This window comes from Pangasianodon hypophthalmus, chromosome 16 (assembly GCF_027358585.1).
Source record: "Pangasianodon hypophthalmus isolate fPanHyp1 chromosome 16, fPanHyp1.pri, whole genome shotgun sequence".
In the NCBI taxonomy this organism is placed as follows: Eukaryota; Metazoa; Chordata; class Actinopteri; order Siluriformes; family Pangasiidae; genus Pangasianodon; species Pangasianodon hypophthalmus.
Window position 1 is genome coordinate 15,875,263 of NC_069725.1, and position 27,909 is coordinate 15,903,171.

At 39.5% G+C, this 27,909-nt stretch overlaps 1 protein-coding gene and 1 long non-coding RNA gene across 14 annotated transcripts in view; one reads left to right on the forward strand and one right to left on the reverse strand.

Annotated features, from left to right (window-relative positions):
• The window catches only part of znf512b (zinc finger protein 512B), a 163,535-nt gene extending 141,945 nt beyond the window's left edge, over positions 1 to 21,590 (reverse strand). For 3 of the 13 annotated variants that reach the window (XR_008304220.1, XM_053240802.1, XM_053240803.1), the window contains exons 1-2: positions 21,210 to 21,585; positions 10,248 to 10,373 (exon numbers count right to left, since the gene is read on the reverse strand). Coding sequence is in view for 8 of the 13 variants with exons in the window: in XM_053240802.1 (XP_053096777.1) it covers positions 10,248 to 10,371 (124 nt within the window). In the remaining 5 variants the exon portion in view is untranslated. Of the gene's footprint in view, positions 1 to 10,247; positions 10,375 to 19,584; positions 21,178 to 21,209 lie in introns of those variants that run through there. The other 10 variants (XM_053240799.1, XM_053240793.1, XM_053240800.1 and 7 more) reach the window with 7 other exon arrangements.
• Positions 21,591 to 21,673: 83 nt separating this feature from the next.
• On the forward strand, positions 21,674 to 26,737 carry LOC113530859 (uncharacterized). The gene is made up of 2 exons (XR_003403187.3): positions 21,674 to 24,690; positions 25,605 to 26,737. It is a non-coding gene; the product is annotated as an uncharacterized LOC113530859 (long non-coding RNA).
• The last annotated feature ends 1,172 nt before the right edge of the window (positions 26,738 to 27,909 follow it).

A 27,909-nucleotide genomic window follows, 5' to 3' on the forward strand; every position in this document is an offset into this window, starting at 1 on the left:
AGGGAAAAAAATACCACCCTGGTATAATAATCACACATGCACCTCAAAACAGACCACTCGAAAATTAGAACGTAAATGGCATCAAACTAAATTGGTAGTATTTCAAACAGCATGGAGGGAGAGCTCCTGATCTATAGAAAAGCTCTTAGTGCCGCTAGATCAATGTATCTCTCCACCCTAATAGAAAATAACAAAAAATAATCCTAGACTCTTATTTAATACTGTAGCAAAATAAACTAGAAATAAGCCCACCACAGAAACATGCACACCATCAATATGTAGCAGTGATGACTTCATGAATTTTTTCAATGATAAAATTGAAAACATCAGACAGAAAAGTTCAGACTATTCATTTTAAACCAGACAATTTGATAACTAACCCTGTAGATAATAATGTTTTCATAACAGGTCAGCGAATAGAATGTTTTACTCTCATTTGAGAGACTGAACTAATTTCACTAATTTCCTCAGCAAAATCAGCAACTTGTATACTAGATCCCTTAACTACATTTTTCTCCAAAACGATATTTCCAGAAGCAATTGAACCTGTTCTAAAAATAATCAATTCTTCCTATAGCATTGGCTATGTACCTAAATCTTTTAAACTAGCAGTTATCACACCCTTGATTAAAAAAACCTGACCTTGACCCCATCAGTTGCCCAACAGTAGGCCAATATCAAACCTCCCCTTAATCTCCAAGATGCTAGAAAAGGTTGTAGCGCAGCAGTTGCTATGCTCATACATAGGAATAACATTCATGAAATGTATCAGTCAGGATTTAGGCCTCATCATAGCACAGAGACAGCACTTTTTAAAGTGGTAAATGACCTACTACTGGCCTCTGATCATAGTTGTCTCCTTGCTTGTGTTGCTTTAACTTAGTGCAGCTTTTGTCACCATTGGTCATACTATTCTCCTTGATAGATTAGAAAATGTTGTTGCTGTTAAGGGAACGGCCCTATCAGTTCTTGTTCCATATAAATGGTGACTTCTCTTTGCATACTAAGGTAAAGTTTGGTGCGCCGCAAAGTTTAGTTTTAGGCCCACTCCTCTTTTTTCATGTATGATACCTCTGGGCAAAATTATTCGTAAACATGGTATTAGTTTCCTCTGTTATGCTGATGACACACAGTTGTATGTTTCAGCAAAGTCAGATGAGATACCCCAGCTTAATAAAGTTGAGGAATATGTAAAGAACTTGGATGCTTATTAACTTCCTTCTAACTCCAGTCATTCATTTGAAGGTCATGTAGATAACATTACTAGAATAGCCTTCTTTCATCTCAGTAATATTGCTAAGATAAGAAATGTAATGTCATTACACGCAGAAAAAGTAGTTCATGCTTTTGTTACCTCTAGGTTGGACTATTGTAATGCCTTACTATCTGGATGTTCAAGTAGGTGCTTAAAACAAGCTCCAGTTAGTCCAGAATGCAGCAGCTAGTCCTCACTAGAACCAGAAGATATGACCACATCAGTTCTATCTTATCCACATTGCATTGGCACCCAATCAAATTTGGCACTGATTATAATATACTACTTTTGACCTATAAAGAACTGAATATTTTTGCGCTGCAGTACCTGAACGACTAATGGTCTTTTATGGTCCACTACGCCTACTTGGATCAAAAGGTGCAGGCTACTTGTTGGTACCTCGAACAGTGAAGGTTACAGCAGGGGGCAGAACTTTCTCTTACAAAGCCCTACAGTTATGGAACAGCCTTCCAATTAAGGTTCGGGACCCAGACACAGTCTCAATGTTTAAGTCTAGGCTGAAAACATATTTGTTTAGTCAAGCCTTTTGTGAATAGTTTTTTCTAGGTAAAGGAGCAGATCTGGAGGGTTCACAGGCATAGTGTGTTGTGGTGAACTGGGATGTTTGCATGCTGATGGTGGAGTGGCTGGAAGGGCACCCTGATGTCTATGTTAACTTCTGGCCCTCCCTTTTAGTTAAGCTGTCATAGCTAGTCTTGCCAGAGTCCCTGCTTGCATTCTGCACACAATGTACATATTCTTTAACCATTACGTGACAATAAGCATACCTAACAATCTCTCTCTCGCTGTTTCTTTCCCCCCTGCCCCCTTCTATTTATAATTATCCCTTATTTATAATTGTACAATCCAGTGTCACCCAGATGAGGATGGGTTCCTTTTTGAGGTTCCTCTCAAGGTTTCTTCCTCATATCGTCTCAGGGAGTTTTTCCTTGCCACCGTCACCTCTGGGATTAGGGATAAATTCATAAATTTAAAATTTATATCTGGAATTTATTTATTTCTGTAAAGCTGCTTTGTGACAATGTCTGTTGTTCAAAGCACTGTACAAATAAAATTGAGTAGAACTGAATAACACATATTGGGCTATATTCAGTGTTGGTGACTAAAAGTTACATCCAAAAGTTACATCAAAATCATGTGGGGAAATTTACCTTGACTGTTGCTAGGCAATTGTTTATGAGTTGTTATGTAGCTAGTTAAGATTTCAGTCACCTTAAATGTGGTTATGAGAACCCACTGAAAAAAATTGTCATTAAAGTTTGTTGAGTATTTAAAGTTGCACACAGAGCATGTAAAATGTAAATTTATATTAGCTTTTCATTACATCATTTCATCACTTTTGAATGAAAAATTCTTTTCAAAAAAGGTACATTCAATCACTTTTATGTACTTCAAGGAATTGTGTGAACCCCACTAATACAATGTAAAATTGTGGTGCAACAAAGTACTAGTGGTGTGTTGAAGTGTTGTTTTGTTTGTTTGTTTTTCATGATTCCATAATTTTTTCCTTGGAATTGAGTGATTCCATATTTTTTTTCCTCTGCTTGGTCTAAAAAAAGTAACTGTTACTGACTACCACATTTGTTTTCTTGATTTCTTTTAGTGTTTCTTAAAGCCAGAAAGTTGACATTTGAAATGACTTTAGTTTTGTGTCATGTCTGTGACCTGCCTTTTTTCTACAAAATTAAACAACTGAATGAACATCCTCCAAGACCGGTGATTCCATAATTTTTGCCAGGGGCTGTAGAGCAAGAGAGAATTTAAAAATATGAAAAGTCTAATATAATGATATATGATTGATAAGATGGCAAGTGTTGAAATAAAAATCTAAGAGGAGTCTAGCATATTGCCAATATATTGCTAGATGAGTAGTCCGAGTTGTAATCATCACTTTAATTACTGCAAATATGGTGTCCATCCACAGTATTTGGCAGCTTAAAAAATAGTACTTGATTTAGCACATACAATCTGTTCCACTTGACGCCTCAATGATGGACAATGCTACACATGTGGTCCTTTTTTATAGCTAAAACAACAATTTCACTGTCTGGTCACAGCAGTGAATAGCATGGTTATAGACTAGTTTATAAAGGATGGCTGTGCTTAGCTTTCAGAAATCTCAAATAACCCTCAGCAGGTGCTGATTTATTGCATTTGTTGATTAATAAGCATTAGATTTCACTTTTCCTGAGTGACTTATCATCTACTCGTGTTACAAAAGTACTTTGTTTGTTACAGTAGCAAGCATCAGAGCTCCTAGAATCACTAGAAATGCACAAAATCTGATTCATAATCATTTATGAGGATGGTCAGAAGTGCCTTCATTGCCCTGTATTTTTTAATAAGATGTGAGTGAATTTTCAGCTGAACCTAGTCCTTAACATTATTACACTATATGGCCAAAAGTATATGGACACCTGACCAGTCACGCCCATATGTGCTTGATGAACATTCCATTCCAAAGTTGGTCCCCCTTTGCTGCTGTAACAGCCTCCACTCTCTGGGGAATTCTTTCCACTAGATTTTAGAGTGTGGCTGTGTGAATTTCTGCCCATTCAACCACAAGAGCATTAGTGAGGTCAGGTGCTGATGTTGGGTGAGAAGGCCTGGTGCACAGTCGGCATTTCAGTTCATCCCAAAGGCGTTCAGTTGGGTTGAGGTCAGGTCTCTGCGCAGGCCACTTGAGTTCTTGCATACCAACCTTGACAAACCATGTCTTCATTGACCTCGCTTTGTGCACAGGAGCATTGTCATGCTAGAACAGGTTTGGGCTAGGCCCCAATTCCAGTGAAGGAAAATCTTAACGCTACCACATACAAAGACATTCTGGACAATTGTGTGCTATCAAATTTGTGGCAACAGGTTGGAGAGGGCCCATATATAGGTGTGATGGTCAGGTGTCCACATACTTTTGGCCGTATAGTGTAGCATAGCTTCATGGAAGTTAGCTATCATTACAAGCATTTGTAATAACTACATAACTGGCTTTTTGTAGGTGCTGATTTATTGTCTTTGCTGACTAATAGCCATTACATTTCACTTATCCTGAATAATTTATTGTGTAGTCATGTTAGACAAGTATTCTGCCTGTCAATGCAGCAAGCATCAAAGCCTCCAGTATGTGGACTGGCTGATGTTAGCATTTTAGCATTTAACTTTTGTCCACCTGGCCATTAAGCAGTTTGAAAGCCAAACAATATGCAAAATTCGACTCACTTTTTTTTTATGACAATTAGGTTTAATCTTGGACAGATGCACGGACAGACGGATGCATGAATGGACAGGTAGACGGAAGCATGGACAAGCCAATAATGCCTCCAATGCCTAGTGGCAGAGGCACAACAACACCATACCGTGTGGTAAACTACTCTTTCCCAACTACGCACACCCAGTCAGGCAACCGTGCTCTCAAACTGCCAACTTCCAACATTTCAGAGCTGCTCTTTTATTTCCAACTCAAACCCACCAAGCAGCAGACACTCATTGGACCAAAAATCCCTACATCCACTGCCATGTTGGATGTGGTGACTTCCAAATTAAGCTCATTTCTTTGAATTGCATTAGTTTCTCCATAAATGTCAGTGGACCTTGCAATATTTTCATAAAATAGAACTAGAAGAAATATAAATAACAGCTCGACTATGCCACCACACATCACAGCCTCAGCATTGGGAAGTCTCTGCTTTGCTGGACAAAGTTCCACCTCCAGCTATTTCTTTCTTCTGCCTACATTACTCCAGTGCCTGCATCCAGAAACATTTTCTCATCACAGTGTCCCCAGCCAGGTTTCCTCTGCTTGTCCACAAGGTTGAGGAGTGTGTTTATAGGAATTTTTGACCATTCTTCCAATAGCGCATTGGTGAGGTCACACACTGATGTTGGTCGAGAAGGCCTGGCTCTCAGTCTCCGCTCTAATTCATCCCAAAGGTGTTCTATCGGGTTCAGGTCAGGACTCTGTGCAGGCCAGTCAAGTTCATCCACACCAGACTCTGTCATCCATGTCTTTATGGACCTTGCTTTGTGCTCTGGTGCACAGTCATGTTGGAAGAGGAAGGGGCCCGCTCCAAACTGTTCCCACAAGGTTGGGAGCATGGAATTGTCCAAAATGTTTTGGTATCCTGAAGCATTCAAAGTTCCTTTCACTGGAACTAAGGGGCCAAGCCCAACTCCTGAAAAACAACCCCACACCATAATTCCTCCTCCACCAAATTTCACACTCGGCACAATGCAGTCCGAAATGTACCGTTCTCCTGGCAACCTCCAAACCCAGACTCGTCCATCAGATTGCCAGATGGAAAAGCGCGATTCATCACTCCAGAGAACGCGTCTCCACTGCTCTAGAGTCCAGTGGCGGCGTGCTTTACACCACTGCATCCGACGCTTTGCATTGCACTTGGTGATGTGTGGCTTGGATGCAGCTGCTCGGCCATGGAAACCCATTCCATGAAGCTCTCTGCGTACTGTACTTGGGCTAATCTGAAGGTCACGTGAAGTTTGGAGCTCTGTAGCAATTGACTGTGAAGAAAGTCGACGACCTCTTTGCACTATGCGCTTCAGCATCCGCTGACCCCTCTCCGTCAGTTTACGTGGCCTACCACTTCGTGGCTGAGTTGCTGTTGTTCCCAAACTCTTCCATTTTGTTATGATAAAGCTGACAGTTGACTGTGGAATATTTAGGAGCGAGGAAATTTCACGACTGGATTTGTTGCACAGGTGGCATCCTATGACAGTTCCACGCTGGAATTCACTGAGCTCCTGAGAGCGGCCCATTCTTTCACAAATGTTTGTAAAAACAGTCTGCATGCCTAAGTGCTTGATTTTATACACCTGTGGCCAGGCCAAGTGATTAGGACACCTGATTCTGATCATTTGGATGGGTGACCGAATACTTTTGGTAATATAGTGTAGATCTGTCACTTTCCATATAGCTCACACAGATTGCGAGCTGTGTACAGGGCATCGGTTCTCTGAAATATCATTCAAATATTTAAAATATTAACTTGTATAGTAATTGTGCATGTTTTTGTCATCTTTAAATGAACATTCTCCATCATTATTAAAAGAAAATCATCCTGAAATACTATACAGATCCTGGAATACTATACAGATATTGTAATGCAATGCTGCTTAAACAACCATATTTCATCATCCTGGAATACTATACAGATCCTGGAATACTATACAGATATTGTAATGCAATGCTGCTTAAACAACCATATTTTGACTCACAGCAACACTGCAAGTGCTTCCCAGCTTTATAGTGGATTCTGTTAGCATGTCTAGCAAACATTTCTCATCTTTCTGGAATGTAACAAACACAAAAACTGAAGTAAATTGGATAAATATATTAGTAAATAACAGTTTCTGAAATTGGGAAAGACATAATTGCTCTGAAACATAGTTAGCCTTTTGTTACATAGTCAGATTAGATAGAAAATAGAAAGCCTGTCAGAAATTTCCCAAAGGAATCTAGTTCAAGAAATTGCTATTTGTTGTTATAATTCATAAAAGAAAAATAACTTTTTTTTCCAGCAGTCCTCTTTTTTCAGTGTTTTCCACTGTTTCCAGGGCATAGTGGTAGGGTTCACACATAAAAAAATCCCTCTGGTTTAAATCCGAGCACGAAAACAGTTACAAATATTTTGAGCACTAAACAGATACAGACAATGGCATTCCGTTACACCCCTACTATAAATTGCCATCTCTTCCATTCATTTCTCATGACTGAGTTTCTGCACTCACCATCTGCCCAAACCGAATTTCTGATTCCATCTATTAAACCCCAAATCAAGTCTGCAGAATAAATTCACAAATTCCTCCAACCAATAAATATGTTCCAACATTTATCAAGCTGGATATGAACAGGTTTATTCATAAATCGTTCATATGAGCATATCCATGAAAATCCCATAATTTCGGAAAAATGTTCTACTCATGCTCCTAAGTGTGTGTAAATATTCACATTAGAAGACTAACTAAAGTAAACTTCAACTGATTGGCTTCAAATCATATACATCGATAAGCCATAATATTAAAACCACTGACAGGTGACGTGAACAACATTGATTACCTTGTTACAATGGCACCTGTGAAGGGGTGGGATATTAAGCAGCAACTGAGCAGTCAGTTCTCAAAGTTGATGTGTTGGAAGCAGGAAAAATGGGCAAGCATAAGGTTCTGAGTGACTCTTTCAAGGGCCAAATTGTGATGGCTAGACAACTGGGTCAGAGCATCTCCAAAAAGGGAGGTCTTGTGGGGTGTTCCCAGTATGCAGTGGTTAGTACCTACCAAAAGCGATCCAAGGAAAGACAACCGGTGAACCGCAATAGGGCTATGGGAGCCTAAGGCTCACTGATGCGCATGGGGAGCGAAGGCTAGCCCGTCTGGTCCTATACCACCGAAGAGCTACTATAGAACAAATTGTTGAAAAAGTTAATGCTGGCTATGATAGAAGGGTGTCAGAACACACGCTGCGTCACAGCTTGCTGTGTAAGGGGCTGCGTAGCCGCAGACCAGTCAGCCTATGCTGACCCCTGTCCACCGCCAAAAGCACCTACAATGGGCACATGAGCATCAGAACTGGACCATGGAGCAAGAAGGTGGCCTGGTCTGATAAATCCCATTTTCTTTTACATCATGTGATGGCCGGATGCATGTGTGTCACTTACCTGAGGAAGAGATGGCACCAGGATGTACTATGGGAAGAAGGCAAGCCGGAGTAGGCAGTGTGATGCTCTGGGTAATGTTCTGCTGGGAAACCTTGGCTACTTTGACACGTACCACCTACCTAAACATTGTTGCAGACCAAGTACACCCCTTCATGGCAATGGTATTCCTTAATAGCAGTGGCCTCCTTCAGCAGGACAATGCGTCCTGCCACACTGCAAAAATTGTTCAGAAGTGGTTTGAGGAACATGACAAAGAGTTCAAGGTGCTGACTTGGCCTCCAAATTCCCCAGATCTCAATCCGATCGAGCACCTGTGGGATATGCTGTACAAACAAGTCTGGACATGGAGACGTGGAGGCCCCACCTCGCAACTTACAGGACTTAAAGGATCTGCTGCTAACGTCTTGGTGCCATATACCACAGCACACCTTCAGAGCTCTTGTGGAGTCTATGCCACAATGGGTCAGAGCTGGTCTGGCAGCACAAGGGGGACCTACACAATATTAGGCAAGTGGTTTTAATGTTATGGCTGATCGGTGTAATTTGTGATGAGTTACTGAATTATGCAGTCAAGTTCAAATAGCTCATGTATTTCAACTATACACACAAATTTAATAAATATTTTGTGAAATCCAGTCATTTTATATGAACTGCATTAACTATATACATTTTAAATATGAAAAAAAATTAAATAAAGTAAGCCAACACAAATCCAAGAATTAAGGAAAATAAGACCAGTCATTCAATAAGGAAGAAATGGTGCTGTATAAAAGGAGCATAGGCTGCATTGGATCAGGCGGTGTATAAGTTACAGCTGTTTGCCACAGCATCTTCTTTTAATGCTTTATTAGAGCCAGCACTAAGACACAAATCCCCGATCTGGTATGTTTCAAGCTGCAATGTGCCATATATTCCCTAGTGTGCTGTGGACTATCCGCTTCCTGCTTTTCCAGAGGGCATCAGGGAGGGTGCAAGGGATTTCTGGCCTGGTAATTTACAGGTGTTTGGTATTCATCAATATATGCACACAAGTATGAAGAAAATCAGCATTTCTGAAACTTTTGTAAATCCAGCGGAATTTTTAATACGGTTTGGCTTATGCAAACATTTACACACAACTTTACTAAAAGATTGATAAATGTTTTCATTTTTTATTTTGATACATATTATCATTAAGTCCAAATGATGACAGCTGTTCTTGAAAAGGTAATTCTGATAACGTTCTTTCTTTATCTAAGTTAGTGCAAAATCAGTTGAGCTAAATGACTCCACACTGTTTGTGAAAGAGCTACACTAAAAGCATTTACATTTACTGCAGAGCCTGTCCTTACATATGCAGCATGTGTTAATTTATAAAGAGGAATGTTTTTCACTGACACTAGAAAAACCTGACAACATTTGGAAAGACATCAAAAGTTTTACTAAACATAAAAATGTTATGGCCACTGCCACAATAGATTTAATTAAAAATAAGGCAATTACAGTTTAATTTAAACAGATTCACTATTTTTTTTTTCCTTTTCCAGAACACATTTGGTCTTTAGCTGAAAAAGCAGAAAAGCATAGTATTCATAAATGCTATGGCTAAAGATGTTGGCACCTCTAAATTTTCTGTCAATGCAGGTGACTTAAAACTTAAGCATTGATTAATATCTAACATATGTAGACTTTCAATGCACAAAAGACATGGAATATTGTATTACAGATCAGACTGTTACAATTAGGCTAAATATTCACTCACTCATTTTCAGTAACTGCTTTATCCTGCTCAGGATAGTGGATTTAGAACACTGGGAGTGAGGAGGGAATACACTCTGGATGGGACACCAGTTCATTGCAGGGCTAACTAATTATTATATTTAAAGCCAATTACAGAGCTTTTAAACATATTACGCAATAACTGGTGTACAGCAATTATAAAATAAATCACTTGATTTCTTTAATTACATTTACTTGTTCCTGTAAGAAGCCCACTTGCTTTGCTTTTCAATCATCACATAAAAACACTAGCTGAAGAACCAATCAGAATTAATTAGCCAGTTCAGACTTGAATTCCTCACTCTTGTGAGTATAGGTTTCATTAAATAATTAAAGTATTAACAAAATATATTATAAGATGGATAACAAAATACTGAGCTGGAAATTTTATGGGTCAAAAAAAGAAAAGACATGTTTAAAGACATTTTGAGTTGGGTATTAAATACATTGTTAGACTTATAACCTGAATTATTGTGTGTGTCTGCTTGGCACTAGATCAGTTATGAATCAGGTTTCAAAAGCCATGCAGTACACTTTATATTCACCATGATTGTCATTTTCAGTACGGTCCATCTGTACTGTCTCCGAGGGGTGAGACTGTTTGGGTGGGCGTCCTTTGAACATGCCTGAGGATGGCTTAACCAAACGGGAAACACTGGAGGGGTCCATGCCTGTAAAGGTACACCCCAAACACACATTTCAGTATAATGGAAGTTATATTACATGATTAGGTACAGTGGATATAAAAATTATCCACACCCCTGTTAAAATTGCAGGTTTTCAGGATGTAAAATATGAAATATAAATCATGTCAGATTGTTTTTCACCCTTAATATGATAGCAACCAACAAAATTCAAGTGAAAAACAAATAGAAATGTTTTAAGGAACAAAAAGAAAAACTTACCATAACCTGGTTGCATAAGTGTGCACACCCTTTTATAATGGGACATGTGACTGTGTTCAGAATTAACCAATCACATTTATACTCAAAAAAGTAATTATCATACACCTGTCATCAAGTAAGTGATTCTGAATAACCCCAAATAAAGATTAGCTGTTTCTGTAGGATTTTTGTGGCATCTTCCTGGTTTCAAACAACTGCTGAAGCCACAGTCTGCAAACAACTTACAAAGCATGTACAGGACCTCAGTGTGAAATTTACTGAACAGGAGAGGGGTACAAAAGAATTTCCAAAACATTAAATGTATCAAGGAACACTATTAAAGCTAGGATCAGCAAGTGCCAAAACATGTGACAAAATGTTTTATGGTCTACTGAGACTGAGGAGGAATTTTTGGTCGTATATAACCAAACATTCCAAAAACTTTTTCTGACCCTAAGTCAAAACATAAATGTCTCAGCTTATTTAAATAAATCTTTAATGCACAGTTTTTTCAGTTTAACAGTTTTTCTTTATCTTCCCAAAAAGCATTTATCTGGGCACTCAAAAATCGAAAAATTTTTTGTGTGTGTGTGATAAGGGTTAGTCCATACTGTCCACCCTGAAGTAATCCTAGGAAAATGTCTAGGTCTCACTCTGTAGTGGGAGAAACTGTCTTCCAGTCCCTCTGAGTGTACAGGCCCTGTTTCCTCATGTGAGGGTTCAGTATGTTGGCTGGAAGTGGCTGTCTCCCACATGTAGAATAGCTGCATATTAACTACATTAAAAACTCTAAAAAACTTTGTGAGCTGACAAACTGTGTAGGGAACAACATTCTTTTTGATGTCTGAGGCCATTTTTGGCCAAACAAAAAATCTGAGACAAAGGCATTGCCTGTGTTTCTGTGACACCCAAGTGTCCTGTGAGTGGGTGACCATGGTAATATTTAATTAGTGTACTCCTTAAGGCAGAAGGAGCAAAAAGCTTCAGCTGTTTCATTGGGTGAAGGGTCCTGTTTGCTTTTGGGTCGTTAAGGTAAAGAAGGCCACCATGGACACAGTATTTTTGGTTGTCACTTTTCTCATTGAGAATTTTCTCAATGTCATTCAGCAACTTGTCAGTCACTGGGTCTTCCAGCTGTAGCTGCCTTAGGTGAGCTTGACCCAGGAGTATGACTGGAGGTATAGCATAGATACACTATATTGCAAAAATATTGGGACACCCCTCCAAATCATTGAATTCAGGTGTTCCAATCACTTCCATGGCCACAGGTGTATAAAATCAAGCACCTAGGCATGCAGACTGCTTCTACAAACATTTGTGAAAGAATGGGTTGCTCTCAGGAGCTCAGTGAATTCAAGCGTGGTACCGTGATAGGTTGCCACCTGTGCAATAAGTCTATTCGTGAAATTTCCTCACTACTAAATATTCCATGGTCAACTGTTAGTGGTATTATAACAATGTGAAAGCAATTGAGAACAACAGCAATTCAGCCACGAAGTGGTAGGCCAGATAAAATCACAGAGCAGGGTCAGCACATGCTGAGGCGCACAGTGCGCAGAAGTCGTTTATCTGCAGAACTTTCTGCAGAGTCAATAGCTACAGACCTCCAAACTTTGTGTGGCCTTCAGATTAGCTCAAGAACAGTGCATAGAGAGCTTCATGGAATGGTTTTCCATGGCCAAGCAGCTGCATCCAAGCTTTACATCACCAAGTGCAATGCAAAGCGTCGGATGCAGTGGTGTAAAGCACGCCACCACTGGACTCTAGAGCAGTGGAGACTTGTTCTCTGGAGTGACCAATCACGTTTCTTGGTGTGGGGTTGTTTTTCAGGGGTTGGACTGAAAGTTCCAGTGAAAGGAACTCTTAATGCTTCAGCATACCAAGACATTTTGGACAATTTCATGCTCCCAACTTTGTGTGAACAGTTTGGGGATGGCCCCTTCCTGTTCCAATATGATTGCACACCAGTGCACAAAGCAAGGTCCATAAAGACACGGATGAGCGAGTTTGATGTGGAGGAACTTGACTGGCCTGCACAAAGTCCTGACCTCAACCCAATAGAACACATTTGAGATGAATTAGAGCAGAGACTGTGAGCCAGGCCTTCTCGTCCAACACCAGTGCCTGACCTCACAAATGCACTTCTAGAAGAATGGTCAAAAATTCCCATAAACACACTCCTGAACCTTGTGGAAAGCCTTCCCAGAAGAGTTGAAGCTGTTATAGCTGCAAAGGGTGGGCTAACTCCATATTAAACCCTACGGATTAAGAATGGAATGTCATTAAAGTTCATGTGCATGTAAAGGCAGATGTCCCAACACTTTTGGCAATATAGTGTATCTAGGAATTGAATGACTGCATCAGGGAGTATATCCCTTACTAGTCAGTAGGTTACAGAACAGAGCATCAGCTACCTTGTTTTGGGCTCCAGTTGGACTACACTGAAATCAAAGTCCCGGAGGTCAACTTGCTAGCCTAGCTGACAGATTAGGCCGAGACACCAGTCACTTGAGACTGCTGTGGTTGGTGAAGATGGTTCCATGAGCCTGAAATTACTCCAGAGCACAAATAATAGCCAAACATTCATTCTCAGGGGTGGAGTATGGCGTTTCAGCTTTGTGTATGGCCCAACTCGCATAAGCAATAGCAACATCTCTGCCATCATCATTCCACTGAATTAATGCTTAATCCTTAAGACCTACATCACATGCATCAGTGTGAATGAACAATGGATGATTAAACTCTGTGAACCTCAGAATAGGTGCTGACATCAAGCAGCACCTCAGGAATTCCATAGCAGCTTGGCATTTGTCAACCCCATGAATGTTGTGTCCTTTCTTGTGAGTGTGAAGAGGGAGTTAGCATGACAGGCATATTCATGCATGAAGTAATAGCTTGTCAGTCCCAAAAACTTACCTGCCTCACACTGTTGGGCATTTCAAAGTCAACCACATCATAGGATGTCTAAGGGAGTGAAACAGTAGCCAAGGAAGGTGAGCTCATTGAGGCAGAATTGCCATTTTTTCAATTTGAGGAAAGGACCAGCTGACTTAAGCCTGGTCAAAACTTCAGGTCAGCTAAATGTTGTTCAGATGTCGGCCACAATGCCACCATCTAGGAATGTCATCTAGGTATACTGCACAGCACTTTTAATTTAGACCAGCCTGTACAGTGTTCATGAGCTTTTGAAATGTTGCAGGCACATTACAGAGGCCAAAAGGGAGAACATTGAACTGGAAAAGGCCTCGATGGGTGATAAAACCTGTCTCAGGTTTATAATATTTCTCTAAAGAAACCTGCCAGTAGCCATGGGCTAGGTCCAAAGTTGTGATAAACTTCCCCCAGGCTAGGAAATCTAGGGATTCATCAACTCTGGCAAGAGGATATGAGTCTTAACTGTAAGCTGGTTAAGACCACGAAAGTCCACACAAAACCTCACTACAAGGCTTTTTCACAATTACCACAGAAGCATACCTTAGTCCTGTTGCTGGCTCAATATGTTCCTGTAACATTTTTTTGATCTGGTCGATCTTGCAAGTGGGGTTCAACAGGGTGCCAGGTTGGCAGGTTTAGCATCAGCTGTGTCAATGACATGCAAGGGATGTATGGCCTAGTTGACCAATAAACAGATCTCCAAATTTTTTCAAGCAGTTCAACAGTTGCCTTTTTTCCTCTGTCTGACAGGTACTGTCTACCTTGTCACCTATGGCCATTAATGGGACCTCAAGTAACATTAGACTCTTACCCTCAAACTCATTCACTGCACAGTTGTCATACTCATCTTCATCAAAGCCTATGGAAGCCTATCAGTCAGTACTACAGGTCTGGGTGACTGAGACACATAACATAACAAGCTCAATGCAGCAGAGAGAGTGGGGATAGTGATAAGCGGTGGTAGAAACACTTCCCAATAGCTAAAGCCAATAGCTAACCATGTCACACCTGTAGGGTCGCAGGCAGCATTTATATGGGTGGGGGAAACCACAGCTGAGTCTTTGCGTTACTCTGATGAATGAGATCTGCTCTCACCGCTGATAGCGAAGCACCTGTGTCCTGTGGGGGTGGGAGATTTGGCTTTCAAATAATATCATGATATTTGTGGATATCTGTGATAACGATATTCACTAGTGATATATATTTAAAAAATGCTCTAGAAATTAAGTTCATTTTAAAACATTTTATTTTGCAGGTAATTCGCCAATATTAAGTACAAATTCTACTAAATTTGCGGCAAAGCTTTTTGCAGGTAAAATTTCCTTCCTGGGATGTTGTAATATGGGACTATCTTCTGAACAAGCCATTTAAATCCTCAGACTCATGCCATGTCCGATACTCATAATACTCAGTGTAGTCACAGTATTTTTGCACGATTTGCAAATTATTGTTGTTTGGAGTCTGACCTTCTGTATCTGAAAAAAATTCCACACTGCTGAGGTAGGTCCCCTTTTAGGAACTAATTTGTCCTCAGTGTTGGCTCTTATACTGCTCTATACGTTGTTGGACATTTGTGTACTGTTACGTACCATGAATGTAATTGACATGCACTTGCTTATGTCATGATACGTTGCGATATGCCAAAATAGTATCAAATTTAATAATATACCGGTACTATTGTGAACGATGTTATATCACCCAGCCCTAGTGTCCAGTGTTGCCTTTAGCATTGAGGTTAGCTTTTACTCTGAATGGGGTGTTCCATAATGAATTAGAAGTGTGGTCTTCAACAGGACCAAGAATGTGCTGGTCATGTGGAGGTTCAATAACTGGGTAAGGCACATTTAGTTTCTGGAGGGACGATTGCGTCTGTGAAACTTCCCTGAAGTTTCCTGTCTGTCTGCTTGATTGTTTGTTCCTTTTCTCCTCCCAAGCATTACCACATCTGAGACTGGAGGACTGCCCCATTGGTGGCAATGAGAACTCTCTGTGGGGGATTAACGGTGTGCAGTGAGATGAACCGGTGTGCAGTGAGATGTGTTGAGCACAGTGAACAATTTTCTTGGTTCTTTACAATTAATTTGGTTAATTCAAATTAATGTTTTATTACTATTGAGATTGTCCAACAACTTATTTGTAGTCTTTGCACTATTGTCACTGGATTCACTTTCTAACAGAACTGTGTACTGGTCGGCGCTGCATTGGGACTTACTCTGCCCATTGTCTATCCCAGTAGTCATTGTACTGTCTTGTGCTGTCTGCACGTTTGCACTTGTGCACTTTATGTATAAATTTATGTAGTCCCTTGTAGTTCTGTGTTGTTCTGTGTTTTTTCTTATGTAGCACCTTGGTCCTTGGTTGTTTCATTTCACTATGTACTAACTGGCTGTAAATGGTTGAAATAACAATAAACTCCACTTGACTTGGCTTGTTTACATATACAGTCAGGTCCGGAAGTATTTGGACAATTTGGAGTTTTTATGATTTTTGCCTTTATACACCGCCACAATGGATTTGAAATAAAACAATCAAAATGTGATCAAAGTGTAGACTTTTAACTTTATTTTAAGAGGTTCCACAAAAATATGGCATTTACCATTTAGGAATTACAGCCATTTTAAGCAAAGTACTTCCATTTTCAGGGGCTCAAAAGTATTTGGACAATTGACTGACAAGAAGTTAATTGACCAGGTGTGGTCCATTCCCTCGTTACTTCAAGACAAATGAAGCAGATAAAAGGTCTGGAGTTGATATCAGGTATTGAGTTGGCATTTGGCAGCTGTTCGACTGGAGCTACCAATATGAAGTCCAAGGAGATCTCAATGCAAGTGAAGGAGGCCATCATTACGCTGAAAAAACAACATAAATCTATAAGAGAGATAGCAAAAACCTTAGGTGTGGCCAAATTAACAGTTGAGTACATTCTTAAAACGAAAGAAAGCACTGGTGAGCTCAACAACATTGAAAGGCCTGGAAGACCACGGAAGATAACTAAAGTGGATGATCACAGAATTCTTTCCTTGGTGAAGAAAAACCCCTTCACAACATCAACAGAAGTCAAGAATACTCTGGAGAAGGTAGGCATATCATTGTCAAAATCTACAATCAAGAGACGCCTTCATGAATGTAAATACAGAGGGTTTACAACAAGGTGCAACTGGTAACATTCAAGAACAGGAAAGCCAGATTAGACTTTGCCAGAAAACATCTAAAAAAGCCTCCCATGTTCTGGAATAAGATTCTTTGGACTGACAAAACCAAGATTAACTTGTACCAGAATGATGGGAAGAGAAAAGTATGGTGAAAGAAAGGAGCGTCTCATGATCCAAAGTATACCACATCATGTGTCAAACATGGTGGAAGCAGTGTTATGGCATGGGCATGTATGGCTGCCAATGGAACGGGCTCACTGGTGTTTATTGATTATGTGACTGCTGACACAAGTAGCAAGATGAATTCTGCTCACATTCAGCCAAATGCTACAAAACTGGTAGGACGCCGCTTCACAGTGCAGGTGGATAATGACCCTAAACATACTGCGAAAGCAACTCAAGACTTTCTGAAGGCAAAGAAATGGAATATTCTTCGATGGCCAAGTCAGTCAACTGATCTCAACCCAACAGAGCATACTTTTCACTTACTGAAGACAAGACTGAAGGCAGAAAGACCCACAAACAAGCAGTAACTGAATGTGGCTGCAGTGAAGGCCTGGCAAAGCATCTCCAGGGAGAAAACTCATAATTTGAGTTTTGAGAACATGAGCTCCAGACTTCAGGCAGTCATTGACTGCAAAGGATTTTCATCCATTAATTTGATGGATTAAATTATGGCTATATTTATATTATATTAAAAATTATGGTTATATTTACAATTATGCCAAATTTTTGTGGAACCTCTTAAAACAAAGCTGAAAGTCTATACTTCGGTCACATCTTGATTGTTTTATTTCAAATCCATTGTGGTGGTGCATAAAAAGACAAAATGACAAAAACTCTGTCATTATCCAAATACTTCCGGACCTGACTGTATATACATATAAATGTTTTAATTTAAAAAATCTATAAATGCTATTCAAAATTTTAAACCAATATGAAGCAAAAACACAGCCTTCTTAACTTGATAAACCTATCCTACAGCCTGCGATACTCCCAAACAATGCACGCAAGTAGACAAAAAAAAACACTGCCAATATAAACAGGCAGCAGTTCACTGAGGAATGAGCTCATAGCAAATAAAGGTGGAAATATAACTACAGAGACAATTTCATAGAACAGTGAACAATTGTAAGAGATAATGGTATATTAGACTTACCTTGTAAGTGGTAATTCGCTGGTTGGAATTATGTCCTTTTAGACCTCGGCATGTTTGACAGAAGTGGAAAAAGTGGACACCTCCTTGTGTGTCTTTTGTTAGCAACAAGTTAGCCAACTAACTATGATGAGTGATGTATATTATCCTCCTCAACTAGCGAACTTTATTGTCAAAGTTTTAGATAGCGAATATGTTTGTACATTGCTCTAAAGCAAATACATGTATATACAGCATAACTCATTTAAAGATAAGAAGTGCTACTTTGTTTACTTCTGATGCTCTGAGCAGCTATGTTGATTTGACATCACTCCATAAATGTGTAAGGAACTCGTAGCTGAGAAGACCACCCCAAGCTGACAAGTAGGAATTTAAAGTTGGGGGGGTGTTTTCTTTGGCTTTTACTGGTTCGAGTCTGGAATTTACAAGTTGAGACATTTTCTAGTGGTGGTCCATATGACAAGAGGAGAAAGAAATTATTGATGTGGTGGCATTTCACATCGTGAAAGACATGGTGACCATTTACTCTGTTGACAAAGAAGGGTTCATTAAGTTGTGCAAAAATAGTAACAGCACCATCTGTAGAAAATATTGCAAATAATGGTTATTTTAAATATCCTTCATTTAAATATCCTTAATTTAAAATAACCATTGTTTGCACTAGTTGCTATAGATGGTGGTGTTATTACATATTGTTGCACATGTGCATTTTCCAAGTCCGTTCTAATAAAAAAAAAAAAAAACTTTGAAATAAATTGTGTTATTTTTCAATTGGATCATGTAAGAACTAAACAAATCAAAACTGTAATGGAGAATTATTCATTAATTTGAAGAAAAAAAAAAAAACTAAATTTTTTGGTTTTTGGCAATATCACCTACCCCTTGTTCTTTAGGAAGGAAATGAGGAAGCTCAAGGAGTATCTGAGCATCAGTCAAGTCAAGGGAGGACTTATAGATGTTTACCAACTGGAACTGCTTATCAGGCTGTACCTTACCATCACTACCAAACACAGGGGCTCAAGCTTAGTCTGGTGAGGGACTGCTGTAAGGGCCCTTGCATTGTGGCTTAGTTCCACTGAACAATGTGGACGGAGGGTGGCTGTGCTATGAGGATCCCCATTACTGCCTGTGCTGTTTTTTTTTGGGGGGGGGGCGGGGATGGGAGGGGGACATGTGCTTTGTTATATCAGGTAAGACAGTGCAGAATGCATGTAGCTACTGGAGTAGTGCATGTATTATTAGTAGTAGAAGGAACATGTACTGAGATTGCAAAATCAAGGGTTTTCATAGACACAATCTTTTAATATAGCCAGTTCATTTTTAGGACTTGAACTTGTGCTTCTAGTCCTACAGCAGCCTGCTGCAATTATCTACATCTAGGCACAATCTTAAAATCAATGTTCAAGTCAGAGAAATAAGTCCATAAGCCTGGATGTGCCACCATTTTGCATGTAAAACAGTATCACTGTAATGGGCTATTAATGGACACTTACTGGAGCAACACACTGCAATCAGTATGCTCAACAACTTTCAAAAGTTGCCGTATAAATGCAAACCCCAAAGCACCGATTCTGCACATTAATATAGATCAAAGAACTGCAATTTAGCAAAAACCTAGAGATTTAATAGAAACAAAATTACCACCAGTAACATTAGCTGAGAAAAACCCACAATATGGTCTGTCAATGCAGTGGTACAATCAAATATCACAAATATCAGTAGCAAGAGCAATAACCCAAGATTATATCTTCAGTACCTTTTTTTAAGTCCTGTGAATCCTGCATACTGTAATGTGCTGTTCAGGTCACCTGATAATCCAGAGAAAAATTCAGTTTAACCCCAAGGCTGCTGCTATTCAGTTAATCCACAAGCTCGATCGAGAATTCTGATCATTCGCAATCGCCACACAGAGTCCATTCTTTTTGCTCAGATGTCCATTCTGTTTCATCTGCAAATCCGATGAGAAGTTCAGTTTATCCACAAATGCATTGGAGTGTTCAGTCCGGCCCTAAATCTGCTGCAATTTTCAGCTTCACACAAAAAAAACCCAGTCAATAGAAAACAAAAAGTTAGTTCCCGCATGGGTCCAATTCCACTTTGGTTCATAAAAGTTAAGGTCAATGGCAGGGAGCCAACGGTGATGCGGCAGATTGGACAATTAAAAAAAAAAAAAATTGGGCACATTTTCTAACTCCACAAATGAGACTGGTACACAAATGTTTGGGCACCAACTGTAATGCAGCTTTGGTGCTAAACATGCTTAGACCTGGACAGTGTCAGGCCTTGGGGGGCCAAGTTAAGTACGTAGCACATGGTGGATGAGAACAAGCTGGGCACACTTGACTGACAGTATTCCAAATGGTTTGTTTATTAGCTACATCGACCAGGTATAACAGAGCTGGATCCAGTGTTTTCATCTGTGTTGCCCTATTCCCGTCATATATCATCGTCTGCAGGCGACGTCATACACAATACATTACGTATATGACATAAGCACTTCTTAAAGGTACTCAGCAGTAATTTTGGCTGTTTACACAGTGTGCACACTTATGCAACCAGGTTATTGTCAATTTTCTTCTTTTTTTTCCTAAAGCGTTTCTATTTGTTTTTCACTTTGTTGGTTGCTATATCACATTATAGGTGGAACAAGATATGACATGATTTACCTTGCTTTCCTTTTTGAAAGCCTCTTTATCCTGCAATTTATATATTTATGTTAATTGTATATGTTTCATTTCACCAGCGTGTTAAGAAAGCTTGTGATCCCTATCACCTTGCACGCGCTGTGTGTGTGTGTGTGTGTGTGTGTGTGTATAAGTAAGTAAGTAAGTAAGGGGGCGGGGGTCACGCGTTTCCTGTCTGGGTTACCATGGCAGTCGCACATGAGTTTTCCGTTGGTCTTGTGCGGCTAGCTAGCCCCAGTCCAGTAACGAGGAATAAAAGAATGAGCAGCAGGGATGAAGAATAAGGAGGGAGAGGCGGAAAAGCAAACGCAAGTTAACCGACCAGAACGCATTCAGCTTATGGGCCACCCTACGTTTCTCTTAACATGTTAAAAGAAACATGTTAACCCCGCTTAACACCCCCCTCCCCTTTTAAAAACCGAATTTAAGACGGGTGAAAAAACGACAAGCAGATCAACAGACGTCTCTTACACTTCAGGGAAAATATTACAATGCATAAAGCTTTTATAGGCAGTGAAGCAAAATGGCGAATACGTCGGATGAGTAAAGGGGAAAAAAAGCTCGCGCTGTAGCGAAAGGCAAACATAAAAAGAGGTTTTATTCCGGTAATGTTCTGCATCTGCGTGAGTGCTAGCGAGGGTTAAATACGTTAAAGCGATGGCACACGATGGCAAAGGTGCCGTGTGCGCTTCCTTACCTCAGGATTGTGCCTGTTTTTCTACGGGTATTCTCTTGGTAGCCGCGTACTGTACGAGCCTACCGTACAGCTGCTGGCTCATGCGCTTATCCGCTCCACCTTTTGGAAGTTGAAGCTGCAAAACTGGAGGTAACTTATAAACTCTTGCGTTATTATTGTTCGGTCGTATTGTATCGGGAAAAATAAAAAACTCGTGTTTCTGCATAATAAAAGCCTGCTCTGAATGGAGGCGTTTGATGCGGCTCGACGTAATGCCGTCTGCTCATGACGAAAAGGGCTAGGCTAATGTGTGACCAGCTAGCTGGCTACACCAACATAATCAGGTTGTACTGGTGGACACCGTCAGTCCTGTGTACGTCTGCAGACATAATGTGTGTGTGTGTGTGTGTGCGTGCGTGTGTATATATATATATATATATATATATATATATATATATGTGTGTGTGTGTGTGTGTGTGTATGTGTGTGCTTGTTTGGTACCAGAAGGGCAGGTTTGAGTATTTCGGCTACTGCTGTTCTCCAGGGATTTTCACACACAGTCTCTAGAATTTATACAGACTGATGCGAAAAACAAACAAACAAAAAACAGCAACAGATCTCTGGGTGGAAATGCCTTGTTGATAAGAGACATCAGAGGAAAATGGCTAGGTTGTTTCGAGCTAGGATCTAGAAACTCATATAATCACTTTTTACAGCAGTGGTGAGCCGAAAAGCATCGCAACATTAGCTGGAGCTCTTGACCTATATGTGGGTCCTTCTCAAAATAGTGTGATTTTCTGACACTACAAATTACTCAATTCACGTTTTACCCATAAAAGTTCATGGTAAGATTTTATTAACATCTTGACATTATTTTTAATCATATGGGGCAAATTGATTTTTGTTCTTTATTTTATTATTTTAATTTTTTATAACAAATATGTCATTTGTTACCCATACCAGTTCGCATACAGAGCAAATAGATCGACAGAAGACGCTATTGTCACCGCTCTCCACATAGCACTGACCCATCTGGAACATTAGGGGAGCTATGCAAGGCTGCTCTTCCTCGACTTTAGCTCTGCATTTAATTCAATCATTACAAGCACACTGGTTAACAAATTATTGGACTTAGGACTGCCACACTCCATCTGCTCCTGAATTAGTGACTTCCTGTCAAATCTCACACAGAGAGTCAGAGTAGGCCTCTCCACAGCTCTTAGACTCAGTACTGGCTCTGCTCAGGGCTGTGTGCTGAGCCCCCTCTTTATACTCTCTATTCCTATGACTGTGCAGCCACACATCCCAGTAATGCTATTATTAAGTTTGCTGATGATACAACTGTGGTGGGTCTCATCTCTGGAGGAGATGAGACTGCATACAGAGATGAGGTCCAGAGGCTAGCGGCATGGTGCTGAACACTTCAAAAACTAAAGAACTTATCATTGATTACAGGAAGAAAAAAGCTGATCCACACCCCCTATACATAAATGGAGTCTGCGTGGAGAGGGTTTCGAACTTCAGGCTCCTGGGTGTGCATGTGGATGATGACCTTTCCTGGAACACTAACACCACGGCACTGGTAAAGAGGGCACAGCAGCGTCTCCATTTTCTGAGGTTACTGAAGAAGAACAACTTGGATGACAGATTCCTGGTGACGTTCTAACAGTGCTCTATTGAAAGTGTACTGAGCTACTGCATTATTGCTTGGTTCTTCAGCTGCTGAGCAACTCAGAAGAAAGCACTCCAAAGGGTCATCTCCACTGCGGAAAAACTAACTGGCCACTCTCTCCCCTCCCTTGAGGATATTTACAGATCACGCTGTCTCAAAAGAGCTTGCAGCATCCTCAAGGACATCACACATCCTGGTCATCACTTTTTTGAACTGTTGCCCTCTGGAAGGCGATTCAGGACAATAAAATCCAGAACCAACAGACAAAACAGTTTTTATGCAAGAGCCATCATGGCAATAAACATGAACACTTGAACTTGAACGGCAATAACTGTGCATTAATATGGATGTGTATTTTGGATGTGGATGTGTATTATCTGAGTATTTTAAGTGTGGGTGTATTTTTATCTTAGTTTTATAGTGTTTTAGCTTGGTTGCATTTTATTTTTATTTATTTATTTATTTATTTATTTTTAACAGTATTTTTAAGCTATTTGCACTGGCTAAGGATAGCCATCCAATTTCATTGTACTGTACATGTGCATTACAATGACAATAAAGGTCTATCTATCTATCTGTCTATCTATCTATGTTTTTTGTCATTGGCGTTACATCACTTGATCATTATTTGCTCAAAACATAATCTAATAAATCCAATGGCGCAGACCACATAATCTAGGAATTATTGAGTCCAGGTCAGGTCCTCAGAGATGTGTACTCCATGGTACCTGAAGCTGCTCACTCTCTCCACGGGGGTTCTGCCAATCTTGAGTGGGGTGTAGTTTTGCTGCTGCCTCTTCTTGAAGTCTACAACCAGCTCCTCGTTTTTGCTGACATTCAGAGAGCGATAGTTAGCCTGGCACCAAGCTACTAGTTTCCCCACCTCATCAAGGTAGGTGGCCTCATTGTTGTTGATGAGGCCCATAACCACTATGTCATTAGCAAACTTGATGATAGAGGTGGAGCTGTGAGAGGACAAATCACAAGAGAAGAGAAAATCACCCCATAAACCCATGACCTGAGCACAAACCACATAGAGATGACAAAGCCACAATCTAAACAATGAAAGACCTGTTGATCAGTATGACGGAAGTGAGTCGGGTGAATCTTCTGAATATGGAGACAGATAATTGTATTTACATTACCAGAATGCTATTGAAGAATTGTCCAGTCATGTTTCTGAGGACCAGCCTGATAACCACTACTTTACAGTAGTTATAAGTCTACTTACTACCTGTATTTTTAAAACCTATACTTTAATCTGAATTTTAAATATCATAAGTAATGTTTTTTATGAGTTGGTTACTTTTATTTTGATGTGGGTTAGAAATGCCTGATGTTGCATTTCCTCATTGTTTTGTTATGACGGGACACATTACATGTGACAGTGCAGGGCAGTCCCAAGTCAAAATGAAACTACAGTGACTGGACAAGCACCAGCGTCACTGTAGCTTAAAGGAGCAACAGATTTTTTCTAATGAACAATAACATGAAGTATATGTAAACTACTACTACTACTACTAATAATAATAATAATAATAATAATAATAATAATGGTTTAAGCCATGGCATAAGCACGAGTGTATTATGTGGCTGGAAAAAAAAAAGAAAGAAAGAAAAAACATTTATAAAAATGCAAATACACTTCAATCCAGAAGTATAATTGTTTGGCTGGACCTTGTGTCAGTCATTTTATAGACTCTCCCCAATGTCCCTTCACTCCGTCCCCCTACAGCTTGCTGGCAGTGTCTTTCCAATATGGAGTATTTTTTATTACCAATGAAGGAATGAAGCTGGACATAGGGAATTAGCAATGTTGCTCCTGGACAGGTCTGTAAATGCAATCAGTATAAAGCTTTGAATTGTTTCAGTGGCCTTCTTTACATAATAAATTCAGTAAATAAGGTTTTATCATTTAGAGAGCTGGATAAGGAGATGCTAACATATGCTAGATAACCACAATGCAATGTATGTAATGTTAGATAATCATGTAGCTATGCTAACAATAGTAGTAATAGTGATAATAATGCTAATATTTTCAGCTGAAAATCACTGAGAAGTTATCAAATTATCAACATTAAGAGGCACTCTTAATCATCCTCATAAATCAGTATGAGTTCACTTATTTCTAGTGCTACAACTTTTATGGCTGAATGGCCAAATGGGCAAAAAAAAGTAAAATTTTAAAATGCTAGCATCATCCACTCAGCACACTGGAGACACAGAGCTCCTATTCTAGCTGATGTAACAAGCATAGTACCTGTGTAACATAAGTTATTCAGGGTATGAAAATTTAATCATCATTAATCATACAGAGCTGAATTTCATATGTTTTAGTGCTATAACCTGGCTTTCAAGCACTTGAATGTCAAAATGGGCCAAAGCTACATGTTAAAATTAGCCATGGAGACACAGAGCTCCGACGCTAGTTGCTGTAACAAGCAGAGTACCTGTGTAGCGTTATGTCACTCAAGATAAGTGAAATCTAATAGTCATTAATCATAATAGGCTAAAATGCTAACATTCCTCCAACTAACTAGTTGGGTATGCTTCTGGCTTTATCAGCTAATTCTATATAAGAACTGTGTGCTGGGTAAAATGTAAAGCATAAGTAATTAAAGTTGTCTGTTGTATAGAGACAGCTTCACAGTTCCTTATTCTTTTGCTGTGCCTAATGATGATAATACTAATCCTTATGATAGTTGAACTTGGTAAATCTAGCTGAACTTTACCACCCACTGCAGGTCCTGTGGCAGAACTTTGTGGACAAGGGCGGGAGTTGGGACGGGTTTAAGGGGGAAAAAAATCAAATGTTGGACCCACCCAAATCGCCAACAACAACAAAGTTTTCAGATGTGCAGGACTCTGCTCGGAGTCGTTATCACACAGCGAGTTCGGCACAGAGCTGGCAGGAAGTCACACTCTGACCCAGTGACACACAGCATCAGTTTGAAGCTGGTGATCGACTTCAGCCCGACTCGTGTATGTCTTCCTGTGTTCCACGGCACTGAATGGAATCGTCTGCGCGAGACACACACCTGCACTTTGTTACTTCATATCTGAACTTATTATAAAGTTGCTAAAGCATGCAGCACTACGACACAGAATTAATCACTGTTCTAAAGTATTGTGCCCAGAAGCCTTATTATAAAAATGAAATGACCTTCAAGGCAACACATAACGATATTTATAATATCGTTAATACCTTCAGTTCTAAATGAAAAATGTTTTCTTCGGTATGGGATGACTGTATGCCTGACCTAATGGGTAAATTGTTAAACACGTGACCTATAAATGAGATGAAAAATAGCATCTCTGTTTCTTTCACCAACCATAATCAGCTCAATATGTTTCTTTGGTCATACATACAAAACATATAGATAAAACAGTGTTATTGGATATTTCAGGTTGTAATTGGCAGAGATGTTCTGGCAAAGTAATCTGAGTATATGCAAGGATCAAACCATAGACTGACAGTTACAGCTAGAGCACAATAGATAGAGTACCTTTTATTCTATTATGTTTAAGGGGGTTTGACTACAAATTATTATTTTTTTCTTTTTACTTTCTGATAAATAGCAAGACACCATGAGTCAATCACTTGCACACTTTCAGCACAATACAATTGAAAAAGATTTTACCTCTGTGTGGTAGTATTGAATGAGCCAAATACACGGAGGCATCATGATAAAATAACAGAAAATCATTACAGTTGCAAAAGAAAAGGAACCTTGTCAAACATATGTTCATAATAAATTGCAAAAAGCAATATGTTTCTATGCTATACACCAAAACTGAGGGTGAGTGATTTGAGAGTCTCCTTATATCTCAATGAGATGTTTGAGCAAGTGCTCTGAATTAAACTAAATATGTGAAATGTTTGTCTTCTGTTATTAATATTTGAATGAAAATGCAGCAGAATACTTTGCAAGCAGGTATCTAGAAGAGCACAAGGACTCCAAAACAAATCAGAAGATACAGCAGCTCTCCAATGTTGTTTCCTATACTCAGTTACTTGGAAGACAGAAAAGAGGTAAAGAAGACATTTAAATAACCTGAAGTGACCACTATAAAAACAATAAGTACTGATGTCTGAATAATGCATGAATACCTGCACTATCAGCTGGCAAACTTAATTACATTTATATATTTGAGTTCAGTTCCAATTGTTCTGTTGGTTATGCATCTATTTAATGTCTAAAGGCCTGAAGAAAATGTAGTCAGGAGGTAAACGTTCACTACATAGCTACCTTAGTTGAAATAAATGTTTTGCCAGCAAGCAATTAAATCTGAAAGTCCTGTACACATCCATAAATGAAGTTTAAATCGGTTTCGGGTGACTTTTTCTTTGATGCTTGCAACTCAAGCCACACGCAAAATAAAACAGGGACACACTGTACCTACATGACCACTGAATGCAATTTTGTGTGTCCCAATATCATTGTACATTATACATATTTTTAAAAATTTTTTAAATGTTAAGTCTCCATCCTGACTTAAGTTCACAATGAAGTCGAACCCAAGAAGTCGATTGACTGATTCCAAGCATTGAAAACTAAAACTCGATTCCACACATCGAAAATGATTCACACACACAAAATTAATTTAGCATTAGAGTGTTTCAGTTTGAACTGCAGCTGAGACATACAGTCCCCTGGAAGTATTGAAATGGCAAGGCCAATTCTTTTGTTTTTGCTACACACTGAAGATTTGGGTTTGAGATCAGAAGATGAGTATGAGACGATAGATCGGAATTTCAGGTTTCATTTATTGATATTTACATCTAGATGTGTTAAACAACATAGAACATGGAAATTTCAATTTTATTTGTATAGTGCTTTTAACGATGGACATTGTCGCAAAGCAGCTTTACAGAAATATATAAATTCAGAATATAAATTTTAAATTTATGAATTTATCCCTAATGAGCATGCCAGAGGTGACGGTGGCAAGAAAAAACTCCCTGAGACGATATGAGAAAGAAACCTTGAAAAGAACCAGACCCAAAAAGGAACCCATCATCATCTGGGTGACACCAGATAGTGTGGT